The sequence below is a fragment of the Eretmochelys imbricata genome, chromosome 1, assembly GCF_965152235.1.
Source record: "Eretmochelys imbricata isolate rEreImb1 chromosome 1, rEreImb1.hap1, whole genome shotgun sequence".
NCBI classification, from domain to species: Eukaryota; Metazoa; Chordata; order Testudines; family Cheloniidae; genus Eretmochelys; species Eretmochelys imbricata.
The window spans coordinates 182251988-182271275 of record NC_135572.1 but is presented as its reverse complement, the minus strand read 5'-3'; the positions used below and the strand labels follow the sequence as shown (position 1 = coordinate 182271275).

At 41.7% G+C, this 19288-nt stretch overlaps 1 protein-coding gene across 4 annotated transcripts in view; it reads left to right on the top strand.

Moving 5' to 3' along the window:
* GBE1 (1,4-alpha-glucan branching enzyme 1) overlaps nucleotides 1-19288 on the top strand; it is a 290444-nt gene that overhangs the window by 140815 nt on the left and 130341 nt on the right. For all 4 annotated transcript variants that reach the window (XM_077819979.1, XM_077819985.1, XM_077819991.1 and 1 more), the window contains one exon: nucleotides 910-1119. In XM_077819979.1, the coding sequence (XP_077676105.1) occupies nucleotides 910-1119 (210 nt within the window). The remainder of the gene's footprint in view (nucleotides 1-909; nucleotides 1120-19288) is intronic.

Below are 19288 nucleotides of genomic sequence, written 5' to 3'. Positions count from 1 at the left end.
TATAGGAATTAAATTTATTTCATACTCATAGCAAACTGTATTTAGATGGCTTTGAGGCCCATCAGCTTGTAGAAATAGGCGATGGTTAAAGATAAATTGTTCAAGAAAATGAAGGTAAATTTGAATGTTATGTTTAAGCTTCATCAAGAAGAAAAGTGACAAACTGAAAAACTTAGGAAGCTTTAATTGGTTTTATTTAGCTGAACAAATTGCACATTGTGTATTGAGACAGACTTTGATGATTTTAAAAGAATGAAGTGAACTCTAATAATGGCACCAAGTAAGTAAATGTCGGATAACAACTTGCAAAGAGGTGGCAAATTTTGGGCGGGGGTGTTATTTTCATTATTTCATACTCATTTGAATCCATAGTAATTTCCAAGTCATGGATTATTTAATTCTAATCATATAGAAATTTGTGAAGTTTGTGTACTAAAGTAAGAAAATAGTTTACATTAAATATGAAAAGTACAGGTGCAAAGTGTTAAACTGCTTAAAAGTAAGACTGTAAAAGTTGAAATGTGTTTCATAAATATCCAAGACTAGTTTTTGTTTTTCTTTTTCCCTGAAGTGATTGGAGGAAAAAGCTCAAATTTGGGGGCAATCCTATTTTTTAAAACTTTGAACATGCCTAAATGAGGATTTATAATTTAGTCAGCATATAGCGTACTGTTTTCTTTAAATGTCTTTATTGTCAGTTTGTATTGCACAATTGCTTCTCCAACAGGGGGGAATTGTGACTATCTGATGATCGATCATTCCCACTACATGGGAGTTCCCTAGTAAATTACGTAAGCTTTTATCTGTTAACTCTATGCATGTATAGTTTTCTGCATAAACCGTATTCAGCCTTTTTTTTTTTTTAATTAAGTTACCTCTGCCTAATGCATTGTATTTTCATGCTTGCAGCCGTTATGGAACCCCAGATGATCTGAAGGAATTGATTGACGTTGCCCACTCATTGGGAATTACTGTTCTATTGGATGTTGTACACAGCCATGCATCAAATAACTCTGAGGATGGTCTGAACAAATTTGATGGTACAGATTCCTGCTTTTTCCATTCCGGTCCTAGAGGAACGCATAGTCTTTGGGACAGCAGACTTTTTGACTATTCAAAGTATGTACAAAACCATGTAGCAGTTTTTAGTGGTAATTATTTTTCCTCAGTTACACTAAAAATTGAATGTTCGCCAAATTAGAACAGTTCTATACTGTAAATATAATCGATGCAACAGTTTGCATACATAAAATGTATTGTCTGCAGTCTAAGGGCTTGTCTAGATGGGGAATTCACAGGGTAGTAGTGCATAACAGCTATGGTATGAACTCAGAGTGCAAAAGTTATTTCACACTAACCCCTAACTTTGACAGTGGATTCACCTAAACTACACAAAGGTACTCTTAGCCCTGGTCTACGCTAGTGTGGAGGTCGACCTAAGATACGCAACTTCGCATTGCGGAAGTCGGCGTATCTTAGGTCGACTTACTTGGCCATGAGGACACCGGCGAGTTGGCTGCTGCCACTCCCCTGTCAACTCCGCTTCCACCTCCAGCGAGCTGGAGTTCCGGAGTCGACAGGGAGTGCGTTCGCGGATTGATTTATCTCATCTAGACAAGACGCAATACATCGATCGATTGCTACCCGCTGATCCGGGGGGTAGTGAAGGCCTGCCCTTAGTGTGGAATAAGAGTTTCCACCCATGGAGCTAGTGCAGGATAGCTGTTGAGCAATAGCTATTCCTCACTAGTTATTCAGGGCTTTTCCCTGTATAGAGAAGACCTAAGTAATGCTCTACATTTAATCTTGTGTGTTTATGCATTTATATCATCCTTCTTACCATAACAGCTGTGTTCCTAACAAATCATTACTACAGCATAAAGGTTTACATTTGGTACATTTATTTTTTTGTTTTTTCCTCCCTCTAAGGCAGCAAGGATTAGATATTGATACATAGTAGTCATCTTTTTTCCATATTAAACTGATTATTTCAGTGATGTGGCTGTGGGAAAGCTTAGTTGCACAAGTGATGACCACAGATCTCACCACTTTCAGAGAAGAGTTCCATAGGCTTAGGCCAGCTGCCATCAGAACTCCTCCTGTTGCTTCCATAGGTTTCGTGCTTTGAGGTTGACAGTGTCATAGTTTCGAAGGATTGTAACAGTCTAGGGAGGTCACTGTTTCAGAGGAAATCTGTTGGTAATTTAGGCCATCTCATGGAGAGCCCTGAAGACTTAGGGTTTCCACTTGGTATTGAGTAAGTGATTGGTGTAATGTGATACATAACATAAGCACTGTGCCATTACATAGGATGAACTGTTTCTATCTTACCTTCTGATTAAAATAACTTCTTGGTAATTAGACCTTAATTAACAAATACACTTAAAATTCATGATGACAACGGGATGTATTGTCATTACTGCTAATCATAACTGTTTGGTGTTACAAGACTTGCAGTTACTCTCTAAACCTATATTCAGATTACTTGAGTCACAGTTTGCTATGACCCATCCCAAAATTTTAATTTCAATACATGGTTACATATTATGTACGTATGTTAGATATTATATCTAAATAAATGCACTAAATCCATTTCTCCAGAACAAGGCAACTAATTGGCCTTTCTAGAAGAAAGGTCGAGATAGTGGAACTTGTATGGAATACTAAAGCTTACCCCTCTATTTCGGATTAACATTTAAATCCAGTTTGAAGGTGTCACATTCCTTCCTTCTTGCACAGTAGTTCATCATCTCTTAATTCCACTGGAAAAAAAGGACATGATCATTTCAGGTGCTTATTTCACTTTGAATACCTTTAGACATTACTAGAGGTGACATTAGCTCTACAAATTTGGTTATTTTTTACGTGTTTCCTGATGTAAATGTTTCCATAGCAGAGTTCAGCAGACCTACAAATGGATTGTGACGAATCATCTCTAATGAACTGGGGAGGGGGAGTTGAATAATTAAGACTTGAGGCCAGGGATGAATTAAATAGCTCCTTCCAGAAGGGAACTTAATGCCCTCCTGAAGTCATGTAATGACACAGAGAATATGCTTATATTTCATGCTTGCATTTCATACAACTTGCTTAACTTTTAGTTTGGTTTTCAACATGTGTTGCCTCATACAAGTTAGAGGTTCAAAGGTTAAGCAAACTTTGAGACATTCTCTGTGCTCTCACGGGGGAGGACCACTGTGGCTTGGTTTGTTAGCTAATGGGTAAAATTTAATGTTCTGTGATTTGTTTCCTCAACAAAAAAGTATCTCTAGTAAATGTAGATCTTCTTTTTTTCCAAAATTTTGTGTGTTCCTATAGGTCATAACACCATGTGATGACCTGGCTTTAGGTCCAAAATTTCCTAATGTAATCCTACTACTTGTAGCAAAGATATTTTGCCTCAACCATTATACTGGGAATTTATAGCAAAGGTTCAGTGTCAAAACATTCAGTACTTGACATGGTATCATTTATATTATGCAGAAAAGGTTGAAGGTTTCCTTATATGGGAGTATATCTTGAACAAAACCAGAGTGGGACTAGAATCAAAGTTTGAGTCTGTCTAAGACCTATCTTATTCAGCTGTTTCAGGTGTTGATTGATTATAAGGCATGTTAACCTGGATTTGTGCAGGAAATGGCTCACCTTGATTATCATGCACATTGTGTAGAGAGTTGTCACTTTGGATGGGCTATTACCAGCAGGAGAGTGAGTTTGTGTGTGTGTGTGGGGGGGGGGGGTGGAGGGTGAGAAAACCTGGATTTGTGCTGGAAATGGCCCAACTTGATGATCACTTTAGATAAGCTATTACCAGCAGGACAGTGGGGTGGGAGGAGGTATTGTTTTATGATCTCTGTGGGTATATAAAGTCGGCTGCAGTTTCCACGGTATGCATCCGATGAAGTGAGCTGTAGCTCACGAAAGCTCATGCTCAAATAAATTGGTTAGTCTCTAAGGTGCCACAAGTACTCCTTTTCTTTTTGCGAATACAGACTAACACGGCTGTTACTCTGAAACATTCACACTGGCACATGAGTGGATCTAATGTCCAGAACAGGCATGTGTAAGAACAGTTGGGAGTAGACATTGACTGCTTACAGGGCTTCAGACTTCCATTTCTATTTTAAAAAGAAAGAAAAGAAAAGAAAAACAGTTGAATAACATACTGAAGTTTTACTTGCTAGACAGTCTCTTCAGTCTTCTGTTCATATAAACTTTTCTACTGTACAGCACGTGCCCCCAAATCTCTCTTCTCTACTGGGAATAACTGTTAAATCTACAGCTACTCAAACCTCTAATACAACGAATGCAAAATTTTATTTCAGAATCCAGAGAAACTAGTTCTGTGCCTTGAAAGAGATTAAGAAGCAGTTGGTTTATCAAACTAATCCGTCTGGATTTCAGTTTGAAAGCCAGGACCTAAAGAAATATAATTTGTCTCACAAGGTTTCAAGATTATTCAGTTGGGTAGGAGGGTGACTGTGAATGCTAAATATAACAGAAAGTGGCAAGGATCTGTAGACACTTCCATATAAAGCAAAACCAAGGGACTTGTACCTTGGGTGTCATTTTGAAGTCTCTTGGTCTGATTGTCCTATCACTTATTTTGGTTTAAATGGAGAGTGACTTTAATTAAATCAATAATTACATAGGTGACCTGTGTTTTGAATCTCCAGAAAAAGTGCAATGTATCTTGGAATTCACTTTTGAAAGCTTAGAGTTGAAGGGGACAGAGAGCATGGGGGAATGAAAGGAAGGACTGTTCTCCTGTGACGGTGGGGGAGGGGGGAGAATGGGGGTGGCAGGGGTGAAAGTAATTTAAAGGACTTGCCAGTACTCCAGAGCCCTAAGGAGGGGGCGGGGCCTCTACTGGAAGAGGCAGGGCCTTTAAATCCCCAGGCCCTTTAAATCAGGCTGCCGCTACCCTCCAGAACCCTTTAAATTGTCCCTGGAGCCTGTTGCTGGAGCCCTGGGGTAGCGGCAGCGGGGCTCTGGCAGCTATTTAAAGGGCCCGGGGTGGTAGAGGCAGTGGGAGCACCGGAACCTTTAAATAGACACCAGAGCCCTGCCGCCACTATCCCAGGACTCCGGCAGGCTCCAGGGGCTATTTAAAGGGCCCGGGGCTCCTGCTGCCTCTACCGCCCTGGGCCCTTTAAATCATCCCCGGAGCCCTTGGGTAGCAGCAGTGGGGCTACAGCAGCGATTTAAAGAACCCGGGATGGTAGCGGCGGCAGGAGCCCTGGGCCCTTTAAATCACCACCTGAGCCCTGCTGCCGCTACCCCAGGGCTCCAGCAGCAGGGTTCTGGTAGCAGTTTAAAGGCCCAGGGCTCCAGCCACAGCTGAGAGCCCCAGGCCCTTTAAATTGCTGCCTGCAGAAGCCGATCCGCCCCAGTTTGGTGCACCGGCTCTTGCCGGCAGTGGTGGCAGGTTTGTAGAAATTTTGGTGGTGCCCAGAACCTGCCCCCCCCCAACTTTGCCCCCCCATCCCCAAAATTCCACCCCCAACCTGCCCAAGGCCCTGGGAGGGAGTTAGGGTGGGGGAGGAGGTCTGGGGTGCAGGCTCTGGGAAGGAGTTTACGGAGGGAGGGGGTGCAGGTTCTGGGAGGGACTTTGGGGATGGGAGGGGGTGCAGGGGTGAGAGTTGTGGGGTGAGGCTGGGGAAGGGTTTGGAGTGTGGCTGGGGATGAGGGGTTTGGGGTGTTGGAGAGGCTCAGGGCTAGGGCAGAGGGTCGGGGTGTGGGAAGATGAGAGCTCTGAGGTGGGGCAGGGCTGTGGACGAGTTTGTGGTGTAGGCAGGCTGCCCCAGGACTGGAGCCAAAGAGGACGACTCCCCCCAGCCCTCTCCCCACTGGCAGCAGCAAGCTCTGGGGTGGGGGACCCCTCCCACCTCCTCCCCCCCCCCGGCAGCACACTCACCCCAGCACTGTCACTGCACATGCTCCCACGGCCCCTCTGAGGTACAGAAATTTCCCTCGCCCCCCTGTGGTGGGTACCTGGGGGGGGGGGGGGGGGGGAGCTGCCATCACATGTGCACCTCGTACCCTGCTGCTGCTGCCCCTCACTGTAGCCTCACTGGGGGGGAGGATGGGGCTGCCCCTTTCCCAGCATGGGGCAGGAGTGGCAGCTGTACTGGTGGAGGGTCCTGCTGAAAAATGAAAGGGTCTGAGGGGGAAGGGCAGGGGAAAGGCAGCCTGCTCTGCCACTAGTGGATGGGGGACGCTAGGATCCTGCAGCGGCAGTTGATGCAGGGAGGCAGCATGGAGCTGCAGGGAAGAGACAGGGATGCTCTGCTCCAGGACCCAGGGAGGCTCGTGGGGGCAACAAGGGGGGCCAGGGGACACTTGGGGTAGGTGTGGGGGGGACAGCAGGTGGGACCGGGGGGAGACCTGCCCCGAACATTAGTGGAGCCAGGCCTCTGGGCCCTCAATATTGCTGGAGCCACAAGCCCATATAACTCACCTCTGCTGCTTGCCGGTACCCGTACCAGGGTATACCATCTTACTTTCACCTTTGGGGGGGTGGAGAAGATCTGTGTTTAACTCATCTTGTTATCTAACTAGTGAAGACAAGGTAGTTTGTAGCTTTCCCTTGGGTTAGCAGGGCACGGTAAAGACTATGGGAGAGCATTGTTTTTACCTAAATCTGCTAATCTGTGTGTAAAACTACAAATTGCCTTGTCTGTGGCCTTGTCTTCACTAATAAAAATGTGATTTTTTTTTTTTTTAAACCTCGGGGTTATTAATGTAAGTGTGCTAACCAGATGTGAAAAAACATGGCATCACTCCACATAGACAGATTTTAATACTTGTTCTAACATATTAGTTGATCAGTATTTTAGAGGTGTTTAAAAATTCCCTATCTTAAGTGCAAACATGTTTAAAATACCTAATTAAAATGTGTTAGCTCACAGTTTTTTTTCCTAGTCTAGTCAAGGCCTGAGAGTGTGGCTTGATTCCAACTCCCCCGCCCCCCCATTAGTTGTCTCCTCCCCATTCTTCCTAAAAGTTAAATCTTTGGCTCTTGTCATGTGACCTTTTGGGTCATATGAGCCCTTCCCTGTGAAATCTGATCTTCCCCTGGCTGCTTGGAGCTCTCCAGTTAGGGGACTCGTAGCTGGGCTGGGGAGGATCAGGACTTGTCCTTTCCTTGCATGGCAGCTCTGCTGTTATGGAAAGATACCCAAAGCTTCTCAGATATGAATTTATTTGTTTTAAATCTGCATCCCGTTTTTTTGGTAAGTATTAATATCCACATTTCTAGATTCAGAACACAATTTTTACTTCTCAGGTGCTCAGATGAATTAGATGGTTCATACAGTAAAAACGCTATATTCAACGGCTCTAAATTACAAAACACTTTGGTGGTGAAATCCTGATGAATTATGTGGGAAGGCTTCTGGTGTCCATAACAGCAGACACCTGGTTAGAAAAGTGTGCATTTATTTTAAAGGAACACTCTTTTAATGTTTGTGCTAAAATGTTGTTGTTTTTTAAAAACTTGGTACCATTTTGAAAACCTCTTCTGGTACTGTGCTTGTGATCGTGGCGCTCTGCCTAATACATCGAAGAGAAGGCAGCATGCCAAGACGATTCTCTTCTGTAGCGCTGAATTCTCAAAACCACCTCTTGAAGCATACTCTTTTTCTCAACTTTTCAGTGCTCTTTACTTACAGATACAGTTAAGGGTCTTTCAGTTGCATTTGTGTGGTAACAATGACATCCAGTGGCAGGTCAGGTTTATCACAGGTGTGTATTCCTTGGGGATATCTTGAACGTTATATCGCTGACTGGATTAAAGGTGATGTTCAGAATAACTATCAACCCATCATTGAATTAATAAGTGTGCTGAGTTTGTAGGTTTTTGGAACAATGTAGAGTCGAGAGTCGTTACAGCTTTACTCAAAGGAACTATATGTTGGGTTTCAAAAGTATAATATGAAGTCATACAAATGTGTTGGGTTTTTTTTCCTGATTATTTTTGGAAAGTTATATATTTGGTGTGGGAACTTGAAGCTTTGGATTAGTAAAAGTTGCTGCTTTAAAGACTAAAGGCTTAAAGTAAACATCTATGCTGTGTCTTTTCCCCTATTAACGTACTACCTAATTTACGTTGAGTGCAAATGAGTATGCATGATTTAAAAGCTACAGTATGCTACTTTTTTATCACCTTGATTCCAGTAGTCAGGATTTCCTAAAATGCATTAGAACCTCTAAATCCTAATTTTGAAACAAGACTAAAGTGAAGTGAATGGTATTTGTGTGCATCTTTTCTATGTTTTGTTTTACATAATGAAAACGAGCAGTTAATTTGCAGCTACGTATTTGTGGACTTAGCAGCGGGAATAGCAGCTAGGTCTAAAGGCCATCTAGTGTGGACTAAGAGTATTGTTGGACCTACCAAAAGAAGGAATGATGTACTGCAGTTTTACATTTTTCTAATGCCCTAACCACTAAAATAATACACAAAAAAGTTCCATCCCTGAACACATGGATTATAATATATGCAAACTACATATCCCTGAAAGAATTGCTTTAATTTTTAATACACAATCTTGCTGTTAGAAGCTTATTTTGTTTTGTGGTTTAAGTTTAGATTGATATGACAACATAAGCTTTAAAGCCACAGATGCTCTTTAACTTAGGAGATCTTGTGAGAACATATAATTTCCTTTGAAGTATCCAGTTTCCTTTATTAACTCCCAACTTGGCAAACACAGCTGTGTGCGAAGTCTCTCAAATATAGCTGCAAAAACAATGATTTTGTGATAATTAAGTGATGTACTGATACATTGAGAAGTGGCATTGAAAAATTACATCCAATTTTCCTAAATTTTAAAATACATTATGATGGTCGCTGCTTCTGAAAAATTAATTTAATTAAGTAAAGATGCAGTAGCATCTTAAGTAGGGACACTTTTTTTTGACAAAGACTTCACTGATGCACCCCACCACGCAAAGACCCAATGTTCACTGCAGACATTTTATTCCTGATCAACCTGATGCTCTAAATGCAAGCTTGTAACTTCCAAAGAATTTTCATGTGATGAGTGCAGCAGATTATACAAGCAATTATAAGGTGACATGCCTATTCTGAATAGTAATTATTAATGAAAAGAGTAATTAAAATAAATACTTTTTCGTAATTGGTATTTTTATTTTTTTTATTGCCTCAGCCATCTTACTGTAGACAAGTTCTGTTTAATATATGTGGCATTACAGAAAAGTCATGTTTCAGAGAATAATTAAGCAATGAGCCTCTTCTGGGGGAAAGATGGGAAAAGGGACATAAAGATGATTTTCAGCTGTGCTGAGCATCTATTGACTTCTGAGCCAAGGGGGGGAAATCTCATCTGCTGTAAAATGGTATAGCCATAATCAGCAGGTGGTTTTCTTTTCTGCCCACTTACCACTCCTAAGTGTATGCAGAGCTGTGACATTTGGATAGTTGGCAGATACTTTTTTATGTATTTACCCATTGCAAAGAAGAAAATTTGCAATTGTGGTAGTGTGGGGGGAGGTACTAAAACCTTACATTTAACAAAATCAAACTGATGACAAGTGTCAAAACAGTGCATATAGTAACAGACGTTCCAGTGGTTAAAGTGCAGCAGTTCACTTGATACTGACCAGAAATACACCTGAAAACAGCCATCTATGTCATATGTGAGTGGCATCTTTGTAACAAGACCTTAACTTTGCAGGAAAGGCAGAAAGGGGGACACTACCTACACCCACGGCTCCTTTTAAACCAGATTGCAGTGACTATGCCTAGTCTAATTACTCCTTCAGAAAGTAGCAATTTCTGCCATAGCCAGTCACGATATTGGATTGGCCACTGGCCAAAGAACAATTCTGTGGGTGGCTATCTGACAACTCTGTATAGAAGAGAAGGGAACAATATTTGTGGAAATTTTAGAATTTAAATAGTCTTATCAAGACATTGACACTAACACAACTGATATAAATGGTGGAGGTCAGTTCAGTTGATACCTCATGATCATCCTATTGTTTGGGATGTTTTTCTGTCTGGGTTAAGAAAACACTGCACTATTTAAACTGTGAATGTTGTAGTTGTTGTAGTCCCAACATTTCAAGTTAGTTAAAATCTATAAGAGTCTAGTTTGTCAGTATTTGCGTACTTGTCTGATGAAATTATGAATATTGTGGGTTATGTGCATGTGTCCGTTTTGATTACATTTAGTTTTGGTCTGTTTGCGTTACTGATGTTCAGTGTGATTGTCTGAGGTGTCAAATCAAGATTAATGATAAAATTTTAGTAAAGAGGTGATTGACATGTCATAAAAGGCATTAAGTAGACTCTTAGGTGCTCTTGCAGTAGAAATAATAATAGACTAATTGCCTGCTTTATGTTTAAAATTCTTCTGGATTCTGTTCTGGCCAGCGCTGTTGCATGGTGAGACTAAAAGGCTGAAATAATATTTTAATTGAAAAGTACCTTGATGAGTAAGAGGATTTTTTTCTGCAGAAAATAATAGTTCTTGGGATGGAAAAAAGAAAAAATGTGAACAGCTCAAAAAAAAATATCCTTAGGTCCATGTGAAAAGATCATTGTGCAATACTACACTTGCATGCTTAATTATTGCAACATTGTTAATAAACTGTGTGATTACATGTACAAATGGTCACTCAAAAATCTCCCAGAGAGGGAATGTTGTCCACTGGTTAAAGCACAAGTGTTTGGAAGTCAAGTTCTGTCTTACTGCTAGCTGTCCCATTATTTTGTTACGCCTTTGGGCAAATTATTAATCTGTTTCTACATCTGTTAAATGGAAGTACTTTGCATGGGTATTTTTCCATTTGGAGAACACTCAGCAATGCTCTGAAAAGTAGAATTGAACTATTAAAAAGGTGGAAAACTGTGGAACTAGCAAGATACTTAATTTCACTGTATATAATTTTTTTTGTTCCCTCTGATACCTCCTTCATTCCCCTCTTCTTCATTTGCTGTGTCTTTAGTTGATACGCTTAAGGGCAGGGATTTTGCCTACATTTCAGTCTTTTTAAGAGCCACACATGCTGCTGATACTGTACAAATAATGGCATCTACTTACCCAGCCTGCTGCTCCTGTATCAGTTTCCCTTCACCCACAACACATTGTACTCTGGTACTCTTGAAAGCCGTTCAATATGTAGCTTTCTTTGCTACTGTCATGTTGTGTCTTGTGCTTTATTAGTCCTGTTCCTGTTCTTAGGAACTACAAAATGCATCTCTTCAATTTAATAATAATCTTATGTATGTGACCACAAACCCACAGCAGATTATTACAGAAAATTGCACTTGCAGGAGACTTTTCAATCAATCAGTTGAGGAAACGACTCAAAAGTTGTACATCTTTGGAGAGTAAATAATTCTGTATTTGACACTTGTCAGAGAGCCTCTCGCTTAATGTCTCCATCTAAGGGACTTCTCCACCAAGGTGTTCATATACTATTGTCTAATTTACTCCTTTGTGCATATACAAAGAGTAGTTTTTTTCCCTTATCCGTCATTCTAGGTCATTTTTAACTGTTCTTCACCCAAGCAATTATACACAATTGAATCATTAATTCTCAGCAGGCAGAGAAGAAGCGCTTTATTTTAACCCTCCATAAGTCTAAGCTATTGCAATGTGCAGAGTGAAGTAACAATTTCCTTCTTATCCAAAGGCAAAATATGTTCCCTGAGCAACTCCGTTTCCTTATCAAACCTCAGAGCACTGGCTTCGTAGACAATTTGCAGAGCTGCAGTACCTGAGCACTCCTAGACCAGCTAACATCCACAGTACTCTTCAAAAACATTCAATATGCAGCTCTCCGCGCTCCTGCTGTGTGGTGTCTTGTACTTTCTTTATTAGCACTATAGCAATTCTTCAATGAGGATGTCAGTTTTCAAAAAACATTTTAGCACAAGATCATCACAGCACAGTATATTAAACTTTTTTACTAAGAAAGTAAACGTGTAAGAGAGAAATGAATGCCTTTGAGGTGTGAATCCATTAAGTTTTAAACCACAACAGGAGGTAGAATTATGAGATAATTATCCCTCGGAGAACAATTCGCTTGAAGTATTTGTTTTGTATTGTTACAGAATTTCAGGGTCTGGTAATATAGGCAAGTGTAGGCATTGCAGGGGAAATTAAGTTTTATTATTGACGGAAACTAGCCAGGATGTTAAAGACAAATTTCTCCTAGGATTATTTTGCAGAGGGGATTGTCTCTTAAGAAATGAGTGCTTCCATGCCGCAAGTCCCAAAATTATCTAAAAAGCAATGACCATTTGAGCCATACAGATGACTGCTCAGAGATCCAAACATTTGGCATGAGGCTATGTCAGAGATCACATCCCAAACTACCAGCGGGTCTTTTTCTACCACTTGTAAGAAACATCTAAAGCACTGCACTTCTTTGAATTGCAATACTATTTGTGTTCTATCTCTTTGTTAAATAATTAAATGTAAAATATTTCAGTACCAAGATTTTCAAAAATGGATGCCTAAAGGGTTTTTTGTTTTTGTTTGTTTTTTTTTAATCCACATTTAGGCAACTAAATAAATGGCCTGATTTTTCTATCTGGTAGTTTCCATGGGGATGGGAATATGAAGTGTCATGCTCCTTAATCTCAGGTTGTTTGGTATAGTTGGAGGAAACAAAGTGATGTATACCTCTGGACAGTGGCTATAAGGTTAGAAGTGAGGGCTCTAGGAGTGGAATTCCTTGTGGAAGGCAGGAAAAAGTGTCTGAGTGCCCAAAGAAGAGCATGCTCTGTAGAGAGCAGTGGGTCTTGCTGTCTGCCCTGCAAATGAGCTCCTGAGTGGAGTTGCTAGAGTTGTGAGAGTTGGCAAGATTGGGCTGGACAATGAAGTCTCCTACCTTAAACTGGAGGGAACTTAAAAGTGGAGGGACTAACTACTACTGCCCTGTGTTAGCATTGATCAGAGAGAGTAGTGCTTTATTGAACATAGGAAATAAGTTAGTTGTGTGTACTGGTGAATTTGACCAGTGTTTGGTTTAGGTTGGGCTTTTTGGTGTGTTTAACTGCAAACAAAAGAAAAATATTGATCTCCTCTATCTCATAGCAGCTTTATTTCATTCTGTGTATAAGATATTAGATAGTCAGCAATAAATAACATCTGCTGTTGCTAGTACTATGGTAGTATTTGCACCTAACTCTCTATTTTGGGGAAAGCTAATGTCAGATTTAAGCTTAGGCTAAAAAATTATCTTTCCTGTTAATTGTTTTGAGCGACCAACAAATCTGCATAGTTTGTCCTGGTCTATATTTATAGTTTACCTAAGATTCTCTGAAACAGTACTGAACCACGTGTTATCCTTCTCTGCATTTGCAGCCAGATATGCTTGTGGCACTAGTTTAACATTGGATGAATTTTCCAGCATAGACCAAGCTTTAAACTGATTGCTATCCTCAACCTCTAGACTAGTATCAGTGACAAGGTATTGTAGTGGATTGTTTTTCTTTGGGGGATAGGTTGGAGAATGGGTTCCATGCATATAAGGTAGGGGGGAAATTTGTTCAGTGAGGTACAATCTAAATATTTGATTGCATAGTCTGTTTTCTATACTGTTGAATGATTATGAATGAATTGCAGAAAAACTTAAAATTTATTAAACTGTTCTAACCTATAAATATATTAATTATTTGATTAAGCCTTTTCGACAAGATAGCTAAACTTGAAGACTATGCTGTGTATTAAATGGAACTAGTCCATTGCATATACTTTAATTTCTTTTGCATGTCTCTAATTCACTGTTTCCATACTACATGTTAGTTTGAAACGCACAAGAGATATGGGATATTCAAGGCTCTCAACAGTTACTCTATCAATATTCAAGTGAGGAAAAGATGTATGTATGTAGCCTATAATGTATGGAGCATTGATTATTAACACTTTTCAGTATTGAAGACAAAAACACCATCTGCTTAGTCTAACAGTGTCATCAATAATACCTAATTTTAGTACATTCTTCAGAATACTACCAAATTTAACACATTTCTTCTTGTATTTTGGGAGGGTATCTTTGGTGCAGGTGTATTTCACATTCAAATATAAACAAATAGAATAATTGAACTCTTCAGAATGTGGTGCTTTTACAATATGTGCATTACATGTTTGTTAAACATTACTTTGAAACACATAAGATTTCAGTACTGATACTTATTTTTTTTTTCCTATTTATTCTAACTAGAGTAATAAACAAAGCAAGGTCTTTTTCTTAAATTAACTGTAGTGCAATTTCCTTGTCTGAGTGGCAGAAACACTTCAATTATTTTTTCTAGTTGTGACCCTACACGCTACTGCAATAATATTTGTACAAAATATGCTTCACGAGATAGCATGTGAAAGTTAATAACATGCTGATTATTAACATTATAGCTAAAGTTATGAATTCCCTCTGTATGATGTTACTAAAACATGTTTATGACCAGACAGCCTAACCTAGGTAAGGGTAATAAATGGATTTGTCCTAGACAAGGAAACATGGGTTTACCTCAAATATTAGCAGTAAATAAATCCATTGAGCTAAATCGGCAGACATTATTCTAATAAAGAACACAAGAGATTGAATTAATATGACTCCAGCACCCCCGAGAGACACAGGAGACTGAATCCTCAGGGGTCCTCCCTGACTTACCATATAAAGACATCCTTTGGGGATATAAAACTGAGAGAGATTCCCTCTTTATCCTTCACCTTAGGAGACAAAGAAACCAAGTGCTTTGATCTCTGTGATGGGTCCTGGCAGTAAAGGCTGGACAGGAGATTATGGGTGAGAGAAACCAACTTGAATAAAGACATTATCTTGCTAGATTAAGTTTCCACTTTTATTTGCTTATAAAGAAAGATATGTTTAACTATTTTATTAAGGATCTCTTAATCCATGGTCTTTTGTTAATAAATTTATAGTGTTTTCATTATAAATCATCAGTGTTGTGTAAGTTCAGTAAAATGTGTACCTCAAGGAAGTGAACAGGTTGAAGTGTTTTACTGTCTCTGTAAAAGAAGAAAACCTAACACTTTCTCTGTGAAGGTCCAGTGAGAATGTGATACATGTATTGGCGGGGGCGGGGGGCAGTAGCTCCCTTTGATGGACACCCACCCAGCCAGACAGTTAGCTGTAAAATCCCTCTTGGTGTTTGTTCTCTGCTTGCTTTACCTGTAAAGGGTTAACAAGCCCACAGGTAAAAGAAAAGGAGTGGGCACCTGACCAAAAGAGCCAATGGGAAGGTAGAACTTTTTAAAATTGGGAAAGAAACTTTCCCTTTGTCTCTGGGCTGCAGGGATGGATCAGCAATGCTGTGTAAGGCTTGAACCAGGTATGAAAATTCATATTCCATACCTAGAAGAAATTATTTGGATAGGAAATGTTTTTAGTTAGACACAATCAGATTTATTTTTTTATTTTGGCTTGTGGATCTACTCAGTGCTAACCCCAGATGCTTTTGTTTGCTTGTAACCTTTAAGCTGACCCCCCCCCCCCCAAAGCTATTTTGGGTGCTTAATTTTTGTAACTGTTTCTTTTAAGATCTCGCAAAAAGCCTCAGTTCCAGATGTATTTTTTTCCTTTTTGTTTTTAATAAAATTTACCTTTTTTAAAAACAGGATTGGATTTTTGGTGTCCTAAGAGGTTTGTGCATGTTCTTTGATTAGCTGGTAGCTACAGCTAATTTCCTTTGGTTTCTTTCTCAGTTCTTCTCCAGGGTGGGGGAGATGAAAGGTCTTGAGGGTACCCCACAGGGAGGAATTCCCAAGTTTTCCTTCCTGGGTTCAAAGGGTTTTTTTTTGTATTTGGGTGGTGGCAGCATTTTCCAAGCCAAGGTCAGAGAAAAGCTTTAACCTTGGGAGTCTAATACAAGCCTGGACTGGTACGTATTAATTTTTAGAATCCTTGCAGGCCCCCACCTTCTGCACTCGGAGTGACAGAGTGGGGATTCAGCCTTGACAGAGAGGGACTGGTCCCTTCAGTAGAATGATTTGGAGGCAAATTAGGGGCTGGAAGGGTACTAAGGTCAGCCTGCAATGAGTAACCTGGTTGGGCAAAATCAAGGTGAGGCTTGTGGGCAGGCTGTTGGGGTCAGAGCCCTGGACTAAAGCTGCACAGCCTCAAGACACCCAGGGTTACAAGGCAGATGGTGACCGAACCCCTTACTTGCCTGGATGAACACCAGAATGTCACACTAGGGGTAGTACTGTACAGTATAGTACAGTATATAAAACACTGAATCTCTAACAAAATGCAGTTCTAAAAGTGTTTACAATTCATTCACTAAGGGCATGTCTACACTGGCAGAGTTACAGTGCTGCTCAGAGAGCGCTGAAGGGAAATCACTGTTGTGTGTTCACACTGTCAGCTGTCTGCACAATAGCATGTTCACACTTGCGGTATTTGCAGCGGTATTCGGAGCAGTGCACTCTGGGCAGCTATACCATAGAGCATCTCTTCCTCTTCTGCCGCTAAGAGTTGTGGGAAGGTGGTGGGGGTCACGGGGCATCCTGGGTCCTGTCCTAGTGCCCCATGATGCATTGCTTCACATCCCAGCAATCCCTGTGCTTCCATCCGCATTTGGTGCCATCTTTCAGTGGTTTGTGTATTGCATGCCCTGCTGCTTCGGACTGCAGGAATGGATCCCGCACTGTTGACTGGTATGCTGCTCGATCTGACCAACACGTCACAAGTGGCCAAGTTATTCCTTAAACTACAAAGGCAAGAGGAGTGCGACATTGATCTCACCACTCATAGTAGTTACGACACAAGATCGCTTGTGGCATTCACGGAGGTGCTGACCACAGTGAAACACAGCTTTTGGGCTTGGGAAACAAGCACTGAGTGGTGAGATCACATCGTCCTGCATGTCTGGGATGGCGAGCAGTGGCTGCAGAACTTCTAGGTGAGGAAAGCTAAATTCATGGGACTCAGTGATGAACTCGCCCCAGCCCTGCAGCACAAGAACACGATAATGACAGCTGCCCTGCTGTTGGAGAAGTGTGTGGTGGTTGCACTGTGGAAGCTGGCTACTCCAGACTGCTACCGATCAGTCGCTACCCACTTGGGAGTGGGAAAGTTGACAGTTGGACTCCTGTTGACAGAAGTCTGCAGGGCCATTAATCACATCCTGCTCCAAAAGACCGTGACTCTGGGCAAGATGTGTGACATTGTCGATGGCTTTGCACAAATGCGTTTCCCTAACTATGGAGGGGTGATAGATGTCATGCATATTCCAATTCTGGCACCAGACCACCTAGCCACCGAGTACATTCATCGCAAGGGATATTTTTCAATGGTTCTCCAAGTGCTTGTGGATCACCATGGGTGTTTCACAGATCTGAACGCAGACTGGTTTGGAAAGGTACATGACACACATCTTCCAGAATACTGGCCTGTTCAGGAAGCGGCAAGCAGGGGCTTCCTTCCCGGACCAGAAGATCACTGAAGGAGAAGTCGAAATGCCCACTGTGATCCTGGGAGACCATGCCTGCCCTTAATGCCATGGCTTATGAAGCCATACACGGGGAAACTTGACAGCAGCAAGGAGGGGTTCAACAACAGGCTGAACAAGTGTAGAATGACTGTTGAATGTGCTTTTGGCCATTTAAAAGCCCGCTGGTGCTGCCTCTATGGGAAGCTGGACCTGGCCGATGACAATATTCTTATGCTTAGAACTGCGTGCTGTACACTTCATAATATTTGTGAAAGGGAGGGTAAAAGCTTCAGTCAGGGCTGAACTGCAGAGGCTCAGCGCCTGGAGGCTAAGTTTGAACAGCTAGAGACCAGGGCTATTAGAGGGGTGCAGTGTGGGGCTATAAGGATCAGGGATGCTTTGAGGCAGCAATTTAAAGCCAAAAGCGACTAATATTTGTTGCTATGTTCGGGAGTGCAGTACTTGTAATGCTAGGAGGTGATTGGTGAAGACGATGCAATAAGTGGGTTTAACATAATTGTATGTTGCTTTGCAGAGCTCTTTGCTTTCAGTTAATAGAATAAAGATTGCTTTCAAACCAACGCAATTCTTTTATCAAAAAAACAGCAACCGGAGGAAAGAGTCAAACCAAAAAAAAAACCACCACCAACAACCCATCAACAATGAGGGGGATGGGGGAAGGGAAGATCCCAAGAGGAGGAGGGGTCCCGGGATGGCGAAAGATTTGTGTATGTCCAGGGATCCTATCCGACCTTCTCCTTCGGAATACAATGCTGTGAATACTGTGCTTCAGCAGGGCCATACTGCAGAGGGACGGGTGTTGAGTGCAGTGGGTAGTGGGAGTCCACAGGGCTGGACTGTGACGGGGCAGGAGTGGAATGCAGCGGGTACAGACTGCAGCCAGGAGGTTGATAAGAGTGTGTTGGCAGTGTCTGGGGGGGAGCATGGGAAAGAGTTTTGCAACAGCAGCTGCAGGGGAGGGCAGGCATGGAGCTGCTTGGTTTGAAGAGCTAGTATCGCCTGGAACGTGTCTGCTTGGCGCTCCATACCCTTTAAGAGCTGCTCAGTGACTTAACTGTGGCGTGCTGCATTCTTCTTTCGGTCCCCCTTCTCGCTGTCCCACCACTCCTTCAATTCCTGGTTTCAGAGTAACAGCCGTGTTAGTCTGTATTCGCAAAAAGAAAAGGAGTACTTGTGGCACCTTAGAGACTAACCAATTTATTTGAGCATGAGCTTTCGTGAGCTACAGCTCACTTCATCGGATGCATACCGTGGAAACTGCAGCCGACTTTATATACCCACAGAGATCATAAAACAATACCTCCTCCCACCCCACTGTCCTGCTGGTAATAGCTTATCTAAAGTGATCATCAAGTTGGGCCATTTCCAGCACAAATCCAGGTTTTCTCACCCTCCACCCCCCCACACAAATTCACTCTCCTGCTGGTGATAGCCCATCCAAAGTGACAACTCTCTACACAATGTGCATGATAATCAAGTTGGGCCATTTCCAGCACAAATCCAGGTTCTCTCACCCCCTCACCCCCCTCCCAAAAACCACACACACAAACTCACTATCCTGCTGGTAATAGCTCATCCAAAGTGACCACTCTCCCTACAATGTGCATGATAATCAAGGTGGGCCATTTCCAGCACAAATCCAGGTTTTCTCACCCCCCCACCCCCATACACACACAAACTCACTCTCCTGCTGGTAATAGCTCATCCAAACTGACCACTCTCAAAGTTTAAAACCAAGTTAAACCAGAACATCTGGGGGGGGGGGGGAGGGGTAGGAAAAAACAAGGGGAAATAGGCTACCTTGCATAATGACTTAGCCACTCCCAGTCT